The 13,146-nt window shown below is 44.1% G+C and overlaps 1 protein-coding gene across 1 annotated transcript in view; it reads right to left on the minus strand.

The window, feature by feature from the left end:
- The window catches only part of COL24A1 (collagen type XXIV alpha 1 chain), a 276,971-nt gene that overhangs the window by 15,798 nt on the left and 248,027 nt on the right, over window positions 1-13,146 (minus strand). Inside the window, exons 48-53 of the mRNA XM_066597768.1 lie at window positions 7,252-7,359; window positions 7,034-7,141; window positions 6,903-6,956; window positions 6,702-6,764; window positions 3,097-3,150; window positions 729-764 (exon numbers count right to left, since the gene is read on the minus strand). Of these exons, the coding sequence (XP_066453865.1) occupies window positions 729-764; window positions 3,097-3,150; window positions 6,702-6,764; window positions 6,903-6,956; window positions 7,034-7,141; window positions 7,252-7,359 (423 nt within the window). The remainder of the gene's footprint in view (window positions 1-728; window positions 765-3,096; window positions 3,151-6,701; window positions 6,765-6,902; window positions 6,957-7,033; window positions 7,142-7,251; window positions 7,360-13,146) is intronic.

A 13,146-nucleotide genomic window follows, 5' to 3' on the forward strand; every position in this document is an offset into this window, starting at 1 on the left:
CATTTGGGTGGCTACTCAGTGTGTGAGCTCAGCACTATTTTAACCCTTTATAGGCATCTAGTAGTCTAGTTAAAGGGGGGGCCTTTCTATATTCGAATTACCGATTTAAAAATAAACTAGTCTGAGCGGGTACGAGGAGTCCTCATAGGGGCCTTCAGTAAGACGCTGAGGAGACGTACGGTGCAGCAAATATTTTGGTCCAATGATTTGAGTATTTGGTTGTCTACTTAATCACTGCAGATGCACCAACTGTAGGGCATTATATAAGTGCCCTAAGAAGGTGCTCTGTCGGGTGACGCTCTCTTTTAATTGTCATAATGTGCTTTTAGGATGATTTTTTTAATGTGAAAATTTACGAAACTTGCCAATATGTAAGAAGTCTGTCCACATCACATCCTTATAACGTCATGGCATATTCTAGGATACACCATCACTTTATAATCGGCAGGTGTCCAACTTCTGCAATGTTCACCCATCATGGGAATTTTGCTGATGCAGCACTGGTTTTGTACTGCGGCCCCTCCTGAGTTTTACGTGCACGGGACTGCACAGCGGATGGCCAAGAACGCTGTTGTGCTGGAAAAAACACTGAAGGCCCTTCATTATCAGATTCGGAGGGGGTCCCAGAGTTTGGATCCCCACCAGTTATAAAGTAATGGTATATCCTAGCAATATGCCAGCACTTTATAAACCCCAATATGTACAGTTTTATCACCTGATTTTCTTACCATTTCGCCTTTTGTTCCTTTTTCACCCCGATTACCCTGAAAGTTTAAGAAATAAAATAAACACAAATCATTTAGGCTGAATGTAGGAACATGTACAGGCTTCGCATATTATACACCGATATGCCAAAAGTCATGGGACCAGAACTAATTGTGTAGGACCCCTTCTAATCTGGCAAAGTGCAGCAACTTGACATGGCATGGATTCCAGAAGTGGACAGATGATGTCTGGAGAGATGTTGAGTCATTCCATCTACAGAGCCACCAACAGTTCAGGCGTATTTCTAGGTGCAGGATCTCAGGTGCGACTGGACCTCTCCACCACATCCCATAAAGGCTCAAGTTGGATCATATCGGGTGAATGTGCAGGCCAGACCATTCGTAGGAACTCTCCAGAATGCTTCTCAAAACCAATTCTGCACAAATTGGGCCTGATGGCACTGTGCATTATACTGCTGGACTAGCCATTCATTGTGGGGGGTACATGAAGTCCATGAAGGGTCAACAAGCAGTGAAATGTAGCAGACACCGGTCAATGACATATTTAGACCAGTGGACCCAACCCATGCTATGAGAACACATCCTGCACCAGTATGGAGCCACTACAGGCCTGCACAGTGCCTTGTTCACAACTGGGATCCATAGCTTCATGGAGTCTTCCTAACATCCGCCAGAAACAATTGATACTGTGACTCATCAGTTCCTATATGTCACCAATCCTCTACGGTCCAGTTAGCAACCTCATGAGTCCAGGTGAGGCGCTGTGTCCAGTGTTGTGGTGTTAACAGAGGCATTCTGCTCCCATATCCCATGGAAGCTAAGGAACGCTGCGCTGACCTGCGGGATATACATGTGGAGCCTCCTGCATTGGATACAGATGCGATTTCTGCCGCAGTCACTTTTCTGTTCGCACAAACAATTCTAATCAGACACAGCTGGTCACAGTGATTAAACACCTGCACTGCCCAATGTGGGTGGTAATTAGAGATGAGCGAGCCTACTCGGACACGCCCCTTTTTCGCCCGAGCACCGCGATTTTCGAGTAATTCCGTACTCGGGCGAAAAGATTCGGGGGGCGCTGTGGGTGAGTGGGGGGGGGGGGGGGAGAGGGAGAGAGAGAGGGCTCCCCCCTGTTCCCCGCTGCTACCCCCTGCGCCGCCACGCCTCCCCCCGCCCCCCGGATCCTTTCACCCGAGTACTGAAGTACTCGAAAATCGCGGTGCTCGATCGAGTAAATACTCAAAACGAGTAGATTCGTTCATCTCTAGTGGTAATGCCCTCTATGACATATTCCCGGTACACACGTGATCCTGCAGATCAAGGAATGTTAAATGCCAGCAAAACTTTGGAAATGCAATGCCCTATCCATATTATTTATAGGCTGCAGCAGCCTGTGACATCCTGTAAGCAGGCTGCTGCAGCCAATTGCAGAGCTGAGTGATTATCAGCTGCAGCAGCCTGTTTACGAGACATCATAAGCTGCGGCAGTCTGTAAACAGCACGTCACAGCGGAGACCTGGAGCCACCAATAGGAGACTAGCAGGAAGCTTCATCCAGGGCCTAACCTTGGTAATGTATTTCCCTTTGCATTGATGCTGAATTTCCTTCATGTTCTGTTTTTTAAATATTTTAATTAAATATGTAATTTTCAATAAACACATTTTTTTTATGATAATTTCTGCCGTCCTGTCTTGGACATTGATTTTGGGGTTGTCAATTTTGTCAGAGGTGCCAAGAGCTGAACCAGCGCACTAACATAGTGGTCACTAATCATACAACCTATTTAAAGTGGTAATCTAGAAAGTAATCTTCTTATACATCATAGATACATAGCAGAAGCTCAATATCGGAGGAGTCTGTGAACCCAGACCACCAATGAATTCCACAAGAATGGGGGTCTGTGGCACCCAACCGCTTTGGAACGACTCCGATATTTAATTCCTGGAAATCTCTGATTTGCTTCGGATGCGGTCAGAGATTTCCAATAACGGATATCAAAGTGGTTCCAGAAATCTGTAGTGATTGAAGCTCAGACGTCACCAGTGATCTTCTCAGGGTTCTCTTTGATCGCTTATCCTCACCGCGGCCGGAGAGGTGGGCCATGGATCCTATGTTCTAGTGATCTGGCATTACATACACCAAATGTAGTAGTTACTAATTTCACATTTATGAACACAATCCAATGGGCCTCATTTAGCAAGAGACTGAAGCAACCAATCACACTTTAGTTGCAATGTTTGGAAAGGTTTGGAAGGGGTGATCTAATTATTTGCTATTGTTTGCGCTAGTTCTCGTTTTTTTCTATTCCAGGCAGTGAATCATAAGGTTCCACATAAATGCAGATTCTGACACACCATGTATCGCTACTCACCAGGTTGCCTGTGGGTCCTATCATTCCGCCAGCACCTACAGGACCGCTGCTTCCCTTTACACAGCAAAGATAAAACAGTATAACTAAATTCTTTCAGCTGTTTACAACATTATGGATTTCTATATAAGTGACACAGATTCAAAATTTTCTAACATTAGAAGTGGGCTAATATTACCATGGTTCGTTATTTTTTCTATTTGAAGCTCCTAGCTGCTTTCCCGTCAGATGGTCATGTGATCTCACTTCTGACTAGTTCAGATCTACTTGGGGTTATGTATTCAGTTTCTAGCCAGTTTCTCATTCTATTATATGAATCCTATGACAGAAACTGTCTAGAGCAGGACACAGGCACTTCCGATCAGCTACTAATGATGATCACACAGCTCCATTCACACAGGTATAATAGAGGAGATCACAGCTCACCCCTCTGACAGTACACTTATTTAGGTGAATATAGAAGGTAATGATAATTACAGTAAACGGCCTACCTGGTAGGCAGAAATGGTGCAACCTCTAGCTAATGCTGTGTTGATACATCATGGGATAGATTTGAAAGTGAACGTAAAAAAATATCACTCTCAACATGGTGCCTGATAAGCATCAGATGGGGCTGCACTGCATAGAAGTGACAGAAATACAGAAAAGAGACCCCCAGAGTGTGAAAGGGCAATCAGGTGTGTGTGTGTTTGGGGGGGGGGGGGGGGGGGGGCAGGGATGGAAAATTGCATTTTTGCTGGAGTGGCCTTTTAAAAGGGTTACTTCAGGTTGGACCACATTTTCTCATGTTAAAGGGGTTTTCTGAAGATGTGACTATTTTATTCTCATTGCAACTCAATTTAATACGTATCCTCATTGCATCTTACATTGGCTCATGAGTGCCCTAGAGCGCTGCTGTTTACAGCTCTCGCTTCCTATGGTGTTACTTCTGTGCACTTCAGAGTACTAGGAGACAGCAAGAAGTGTTCACAGCGACCGAGCATGCACAGCTGACAATGACCGATGTGAATGCACATGCTCATGGCTTGCTGGAGTTTCTGATCCTGTCTGCCCGGCCAGATGTCGGAAGACACGGACAGGACCGGAAGCAAGCTGATGGACATGAAATCATTGGATGCGGCGATACGGTGTTGGACCCGCATCACATGCAGTAAGAAACAGCATTCAGAGGCAGGTGACCGACACAATGTACATTAGACATAGCCTTTTTGGACCAATATATATAATAGAAAATAGATGATGAAGTCCTAGTATACCCCTTTAAACAGCCTCTGGTCATTAATTTAATAAAAGGTGGCTCTTTCAGTAGGTGGACCCTTGATTTGTGGTGTTGAAACTGGAACATACATGTGTTTTTTCCCACAGACTCTACAGGCAATACAGTCACTGGAGCCAATACGTGTCCAATGATTTCCCATCTAAAGTTGAGATCATTGGACAGTAACTTTAACCCATTCCCGCTGCAGGGCGTAAGTTTACGTCCTGGGAGCGGGGTACTTCCCGCAACAGGGCGTAAACTTACGTCCTGGAGATAGCGCTGGATCACATATGATCCAGCGCTATCCCGCAGCGGGAGCCGGCTGTCAGTCACAGCCGGCGTCTCACTGCAGCAGCAGGGGGACATCGGAGATGCGCCCGCCACTGTTAACCCCTTCCCTGCCGCGATCTAAGTAGCGCGGCTCCCTCTGTGTCTCCGGCCGGAACTCGCGATGTCATCGCGAGAGCCCGGCCTGTCACCATGGCAACAGGACGCCAGACACTGGCGTCCTGTATTGCCTATGCCTGAGATCGCTGTATGAGCGATAAGGCATGGGAGAGCAGTAGCTCTGCCATGCCTTATGACAGCGATCATCAGGGCAGTGATTAAAGTCCCTCAGAGGGACACAAACAGTGTAAAAAAAAAGAAAGATTTAAAAAATGAATTAAAATAAATGTAAAAAAAAAGAATAAAAAACCCATTTTTTATGCTTTTTCTCAGATTAGCATAAAAAAAGGTAAAAAAAAAATAAAACCCCACATATTTGGTATTGTCGCGTCCGTAACGATGCGTACAATAAGTTGCACATGCTTTTGACTGTGCACCGAAAAAACCGCTAAAAAAAAAGCTAAAAAACTGAGGCAAAATGCTCATTTTTAGCATTTTGCCTCACTAAAAACGCAATAAAAGTGATCAAAAAAGTCGTATGTACGCCAAAATGGTACCAATAAAATCTACAGCTCGTCTCGCAAAAAATAAGCCCTCATAGAGCTCTGTACATCAAAAAATAAAAAAGTTACGTGACTTTGAATGCAGCAATTTAGAATAGAAAAAAGATTTCCAAAAAAAAGGGTTTTTATTGCAGAAAAGTGGGAAAACCTAAAAAAAATGTTAGAATTTTGGTATCGTTGTAACCGTACCGGTCTGCAGAAAAAATGGAAAGTCTCATTTATGCTGCATGATTAACGGTGTAAAAAAAAATAAAAAAATCTATGGCAGAATTGATGCGTTTTCTCTCTCTGCTATCATTAAAAAAAAAAAAAAAAATTTACAATATAGTCTATGTACCCAAAAGTGGCACCGATAAAAACGACAGTTCGCCACGCAAAAAACAAGCCCTTATACGGCCGCGTCCACGGAAAAATAAAAAAGTTATGGCTTTTGAAAAATGGAGATGGAAAAATACCAAAAAAATCGCTTGGTCCTCAACGCCAAAATAGGCCATGTCATGAAGGGGTTAAAGGAGTTTTCCGGGACTATACTATTGATGACCTGTCCTCAAAAAAATGTCCTCAATAGTTGATTGGCAGGGGTCTGCCTCTCTAGATCTCTGCTGATCAGCTGATTTAAGTGATAGTGGGTAAGCGCCACTGTCACTTCAGTCCGTAACTAGGCACAACACCGTACATTATGTAGTGGCTGTACCTGGTATTGCAGCTCAACCCCAGTCACAGGGCTGAGAAGAGGCTGTAGCGGTCAGCCGAGCACCATAGCCTCCTCAATCAGCTGATTGGCATGGATCGCAACCAGTGGACCCACTAATCAACTATTGATGACCCATACTAAGGATAGCTCATCAATAGTTTAGTCCCAGACAGCCTCTTCAACTAATGGAAATGGCCCAAGATAAATATTTTGGCCAAATTAGATTATGGGACCATCCTACTAGTATTGCCACAAAACAACTTAGCATCACTTCACTTGGAATGGACAGTCTGAATCATATAAGTGATCTCATTATATATTAATGTGGCACTGTTCTTGGAAGTCCCGATACCTTCACTTCCAGCCCGATTCCAACATCGGGTCCTTTCCCCTCTTGTTGTCAGTGATGTCACTGCAGGGACTGGCTGTACATTTCAGTTAATAAGCCAGCCCCTTTCTCTTTTATGGTTGATGCAGAGACAGATAAAAGGGCTGGCTAATTTATTGAAAAGAGCCAGTCAGCCAGCCCCTTGCAATGTCGTCACTGGCAACGAGATGGGGAAGCTATACTAAGTGACCCGGTGTCGAAACGGAAATCAGGTAGATTTTTTCCTCCCTGGACAACCCCGTTAATGAAATCAAAAGTGAAACAAACGTCCACTGTAATGTGACCTGTGTTACTCTCAAAGCTATAAGGGATACTTACAGCTTGACCAGGGGGACCTTTAGGACCGGTGATACCCACAAGACCAAAGTCACCAGATGGACCCTAGAAAACACGTTTTACTTAGGACAGGTAACTTCAACCTTACAACATGGATACATAAAGCATTATGTACTGCTCCTCCCTCCCCACACCAATATTACATAGTCACATGAAAACAATAAGAAATAAATCGTATTGTACCTTTGGGCCAGGGAATCCTTGGAACCCCATGGAACCTTGATCACCATCTTCTCCCTGTAAATACACAATGTCTGAGTATTCTGTGTACATTATATCATGAATGTTTAGTAGAGAAGAAATGAGTTGCTCACCACAAGCCCCTTTAAACCATTTTCACCCTTTGGTCCTTGATCACCTTGAACTCCAGGTAAACCCTTCGAGCCTGCATTTCCTGGATAACCAGGTAGTCCTGTCTCCCCCTCAAATGGTGAAAAATTAAAGTAATTAACTGGAATTGTAATTGTGTGACCCACATCATCCATCCCCTATAATAGAAAGGAAAATATGTATGTAAATAGCACTGTAATACCTTGGGTCCTGGCGATCCCTCGCCTCCTTGAGGGCCAGGAAGACCTTTTGGCCCTTGTAGACCAGGTAAACCAGCCAATCCAGCGAGTCCTGGGCTGCCAATTCCACCCTACAGTAATGGAAGGAAGGAAAGATAGGTGATAGATATTTTACATTATGTTAGTAGCACATGAGATGTATACTATATAATAGAACTGTATTCAAACTAATTGGGTGCAAACCAAACTGAAAAGGTGCCCAAAACAGACACGCCCAGTGCACAGGATATCAGATCATCAACCACCCCTACATTACCTTCTTAATCCGAACTTTCCACTTCCGTTTCCAAGACTTTTCCCAAGACTTTTCCCAAGCTGCACCAGTTCTCTGGAATGTGTTACCCCAGGCAATCATTAACACTCACAGTTTTAAACGTATCCGAAAGATACATCTCTTTAGGGAGGCCGATCACATCCCTTAATCTAATGCTTCTCCCCCTCATCCAACAGTATCCCCCCCATAGACCTCATATCTGTACATATACGGATAGCAGCTGGTGAGCAGCTCATACAGCTTTATGTATACTACCCTATTTAAATAAAAGATGGCCGCACCATCGTACAGAAAAATGCTGCTAACTCTTGTGTCGACTATCTCCTCGTAGATTCTAAACTCGTGTCCCCTATTTCCTCATAGGTTGTAAGCTCTTGTGTCCCCCCCTTATTTCCTCATAGACTGTAAGCTCTTGTGTCCCCCTATTTTCTCATAGACTGTAAGCTCTGGTGTCCCCCCCTATCTCCTCATAAATTGTAAGCTCTTGTGTCCCCCCTATTTCCTCAGACTGTAAGCTCTGGTGTCCCCCCCATTTCCTAAGACTGTAAGCTCTGGTGTCCCCCCTATCTCCTCATAAATTGTAAGCTCTTGTGTCCCCCTATTTCCTCATAGTGTAAGCTCTGGTGTCCCCCCTATTTCCTCAGACTGTAAGCTCTGGTGTCCCCCCTATCTCCTCATAAATTGTAAGCTCTTGTGTCCCCCGTATTTCCTCATAGTGTAAGCTTGTGTCCCTCCTATTTCCTCACAGTGTAAACTCATGTCCCCCCTATTTCATCAGATTGTAAGCTCGTGCCCCCCCTATTTCCTCAAAGTGTAAGCTCGTGTGTCCCCTATTTCCTCATAGATTGTAAGCTCTTTTGTCAACCCTATTTCCTCATAGACAGTAAGCTCTTGTAGCCCCCCCCCCCCAATTTCCCAGACTCTACATAACGTTTTCCCTGTGTGTGGACTGAGTTATTGATGACATCCAGATTCACCGCAGAGGATGGAATGGTGGTGTCACGAGTGACAAAAGGATATTTAGGTAACTCCCCGTTACTTTTCCCTGTGACCTCCCCCAGCAGTGACTTGGACGGGTCCCGTGCTACCCCCAGGGGAGAAGATGGTAGAGCCATCATGACCAAAGTAATCCCCATCTTCCTTGCCATCTTCTCGGCTGTAGGCCCGCTCCTTGAACACTGCACTTATTTATTTTAAGCTCGTGTCCCCCCTATTTCCTCAGACTGTAAGCTCTTGTGTCCCCCCCCCCCTATTTCTTCATAGACTGTAAGCTCTTGTGTCCCCTATTTCTTCATAGACTGTAAGCTCGTGTCCCCCTATTTCCTCAGACTGTAAGCTCTTGTGTTCCCCTATTCCCTCATAGACTGTAAACTCTTGTGTCCCCCCCCATTTCCTCAGACTGTAAGCTCTTGTGTCCCCCTATTTCCTCAGACTGTAAGCTCGTGTGTGTCCCCCCCCCATTTCCTCAGACTGTAAGCTCTGGTGTCCCCCCTATCTCCTCATAAATTGTAAGCTCTTGTGTCCCCCTATTTCCTCATAGTGTAAGCTCTGGTGTCCCCCCTATTTCCTCAGACTGTAAGCTCTGGTGTCCCCCCTATCTCCTCATAAATTGTAAGCTCTTGTGTCCCCCGTATTTCCTCATAGTGTAAGCTTGTGTCCCTCCTATTTCCTCACAGTGTAAACTCATATCCCCCCTATTTCATCAGATTGTAAGCTCGTGTCCCCCCTATTTCCTCAAAGTGTAAGCTCGTGTGTCCCCTATTTCCTCATAGATTGTAAGCTCTTTTGTCAACCCTATTTCCTCATAGACAGTAAGCTCTTGTAGCCCCCCCCCCCCAATTTCCCAGACTCTACATAACGTTTTCCCTGTGTGTGGACTGAGTTATTGATGACATCCAGATTCACCGCAGAGGATGGAATGGTGGTGTCACGAGTGACAAAAGGATATTTAGGTAACTCCCCGTTACTTTTCCCTGTGACCTCCCCCAGCAGTGACTTGGACGGGTCCCGTGCTACCCCCAGGGGAGAAGATGGTAGAGCCATCATGACCAAAGTAATCCCCATCTTCCTTGCCATCTTCTCGGCTGTAGGCCCGCTCCTTGAACACTGCACTTATTTATTTTAAGCTCGTGTCCCCCCTATTTCCTCAGACTGTAAGCTCTTGTGTCCCCCCCCCTATTTCTTCATAGACTGTAAGCTCTTGTGTCCCCCTATTCCCTCATAGACTGTAAGCTCTTGTGTCCCCCTATTTCCTCAGACTGTAAGCTCTTGTGTTCCCCCTATTCCCTCATAGACTGTAAGCTCTTGTGTGCCCCCCCCCCCATTTCCTCAGACTGTAAGCTCTTGTGTCCCCCTATTTCCTCAGACTGTAAGCTCGTGTGTCCCCCCCCCCATTTCCTCAGACTGTAAACCTCTTGTGCCCCCCCCCTATTTCCTCATAGACTGTAAGCTCGTGTCCGCCTATTTCCTTAGACTGTAAACTCTTGTGTCCCCCCATTTCCTCAGACTGTAAGCTCGTGTGTCCCCCTATTTCCTCAGACTGTAAGCTCGTGTGTCCCCCCCCCCATTTCCTCAGACTGTAAACTCTTGTGCCCCCCCTATTTCCTCATAGACTAAGCTCGTGTCCCCCTATTTCCTCAGATTATAAACTTGTGTGTCAACCCTTCTTCCCCATAGATTGTAAGCTCTTGTGAACAGGATCTTCGCCCCTCTTGTTCCAATTGTTTATCTGTCTAATACTGTCTGCAATGTCTGATTTTGTGTGTTCATGCTCCCTCTGACTTGTGGTTATGAGGTACGTTCCTTAATCTGTTTGAGTGACAGTGGATATAGCCACCAATATGGCAGCCATTAACAAGCTTTTCCAGACTCTTGAATGACAAATATGCTTTACTATGGAATGATTATTTTTCAGCATTATTACATAATCATGCAGATTTGTTGCTCAGGAGTCTTAAGGCCCATTTAGACACAAAGATTATCGTTCAAAATTCGCTCAAAAGCAGTCTTTTGAGTGATAATCGTTCTGCCTAAATGCGCGGCCATCGTGCACTAGGAGTTCATCGCTGATTTCTAGCAAGCTAGAAATAACCAATGACTCATCAGTGCCGCACACTGATATCTCAGCGGGCGGCACTGATGGCATTCTTTCAGCTGGTATCCCGCTGGCAGTTCTCAGCAGGACACCAGCTGAAAGTGCCAAGAACAATGCAACTGTTTGCATATACAAAACAGCTGCTTTGTTCCTGGAGCTATCGCCTCAGAATCCTGCTCTGTCTGCAATGACTCTTAATTAGCTACTATAGACTTTGCAAAGATGATCACTCAAAACGGTCACTCAAACTGTTGTTTGACCGATTTTTTGAGTGATTATCTTTCAGTGTAAATGGGCCTTTAGGGTCCTTTGACATAGGATGACTATCTGGCGCTTCAGCTCCCAACTGCGGTCCCAGGAGTAATCGCTCATGTGTTTCCACACAAGAGAGGGAATCAATCGGTGAATGGAGACGGAGCTATCTGGGAATCGCTCTGGCCACCCGCCTCTATTCGCAGTAAACAGGATGTCTTATAGATAAACGACATGCAGAAGATTTGAAAAAAATGCCTGCTTTATTCATGAAATAGCGCCATTCCCATTTATAGGACATGTCTGGTATTGCGGCTCAGCCCCATTCCCTGGAATGTAATTGGGCTGAAATTCCAAATTCAGATTATGGATAAGATTGGCGCTGTTTCTGAAAAAAAGCAGATCTATTTTCTAATCTTGTACAATTTCCTTTAAATACTTCCTAAAAAAATTGCCAATCGGACAAGAGGAGCGCCGCATGTTTAATGCAGATGTTCTGTCACATCAGCTAATAAAACTCAGGTTTTTCCTTTATTTCGTGAGTTTGCAATTGGCTAAGATTTCATTTTCTAAGGTTTTTCCAAAAACAAACAACTAAACAGCCAAGAAGTCGGAAGAACTTTTTCCATAACTTTTATCTTTTATGGATACATCAAACGGCCGGGTACTGCTTCTGGATTACATTAAAAGAAGAGATACATGGATGTGAAAGGATTCCGAATGCACAACATATGAGCATCCTTCTGCACTTCAGGACATCTGAGGGGCCCTTTTATTTCGCAATTCATAAATCAAATGTGTTTCTGTGTAACGGATGCGGATACCTCACATGCCTGCAGTAAAGAAGATGTAAGGCAGCAGTCAGCGGCCCCTGCGTGGCTCACCATATGGAATATGCAGCATGTGAGCAGAAGATGTACCGGCAGATAAAGCGCTTCACTGTATGGAGTCCTTGAGAAGCCCAAAGGGAACAAGTCCGCTCCTATGAGCACCAGAAACTAAGTGTAACCTCTTAAAGATGTAGGCTTTAAATTTTTTTTCTTTTGGGTTTTTCCTCCCACTGTTCGTTATCCATCCATCCATGAAGCGGTCTGAGGCTTGTTATTGCTGGCCGAGTTGTATTTTTCATTGCTACTATGCAATGTATCATATGATGTACTAAAAAACTTGTAAAACATTCTAAGTGGAGGGAAATGGGGAAAAAAAAAAAAGGATTTTCTTCGGCGTACAGATTGCAGCAAAAATGACAACTTTGTTCTGTGGGTCGGTACGATTACGGCGATACAAAATACATATAGTGTTACTTTTGCTGTACTACTTTTACAAAATAAAATAATTTTGGGAAAAAATAAAAATTATTTTCTGACAGCTGTAACTTTCATTTTTCCATTGATATAGGCTCGTTTTTCTGTAGGATGTCCTGCAGTTCCTATTGGTGCCATTTTTGAGGACATGATATTTTAATCAGTTTTTACATTTTTTCTTGCAGATGCGGTGACCAAAAAAGCGCCATTCTGATGTTGTGAATTTTTCATTTCTAATGACGTTTATTGTGTTGGATAAATAATGTGTTATTTATATATATCTGACTTTTACGGACACAGCGATACTAAATATATTGTTTTTTTCTTTTTTAATTAGAAATATAGCAAAAGGGAATGGATTCTTAAAATTTTATTACGTAAAATTTTTTTTTAATAATAAAACTTTTTAAAAATCATATTTAATATTTTTTTTTAAATTGCGCTGTCAAAATTCATGGTGCCATTTAAAGCATTAACAGCTGCGATCAGACGTTGGTTGTCAAGGACAGTTGGTACCCCCTGTGTATGGAGCAATCCCGCTCCACTTAAACGCTGAACCTCCATGACGTAACTGTACATTCTGGAGCGTTAGGGGATTAAAGGCGCTATCCGGTTGTAAACTATTGATGGCCTATTCTTTGGATAGGCCATCAATAGTAGATCAGCAGGGGTCTGCTACCCGATACCCCCACTGATCAGCTATGGAATGGGACGATGTACTTGTGTGCATAGCAGTAAGGCAGGGAAGCATAAAGCGCACTCAGTGGCCCCTGTCCTTATGACGCTATACACCTAGTTTAGGGTGTTCTTCGTTTCTGACAGGTTCAATTTAAAGGTAAATTAGGAAAAGTATTTGAACCCAGTAAATGGTTACAATTCTCTAGTTCAGTGGGGGTAAAAGATTATGCTCCCTCTATGTAAATGAGGCTCTTCT

Source organism: Eleutherodactylus coqui, chromosome 3 (genome assembly GCF_035609145.1).
Source record: "Eleutherodactylus coqui strain aEleCoq1 chromosome 3, aEleCoq1.hap1, whole genome shotgun sequence".
In the NCBI taxonomy this organism is placed as follows: domain Eukaryota; kingdom Metazoa; phylum Chordata; class Amphibia; order Anura; family Eleutherodactylidae; genus Eleutherodactylus; species Eleutherodactylus coqui.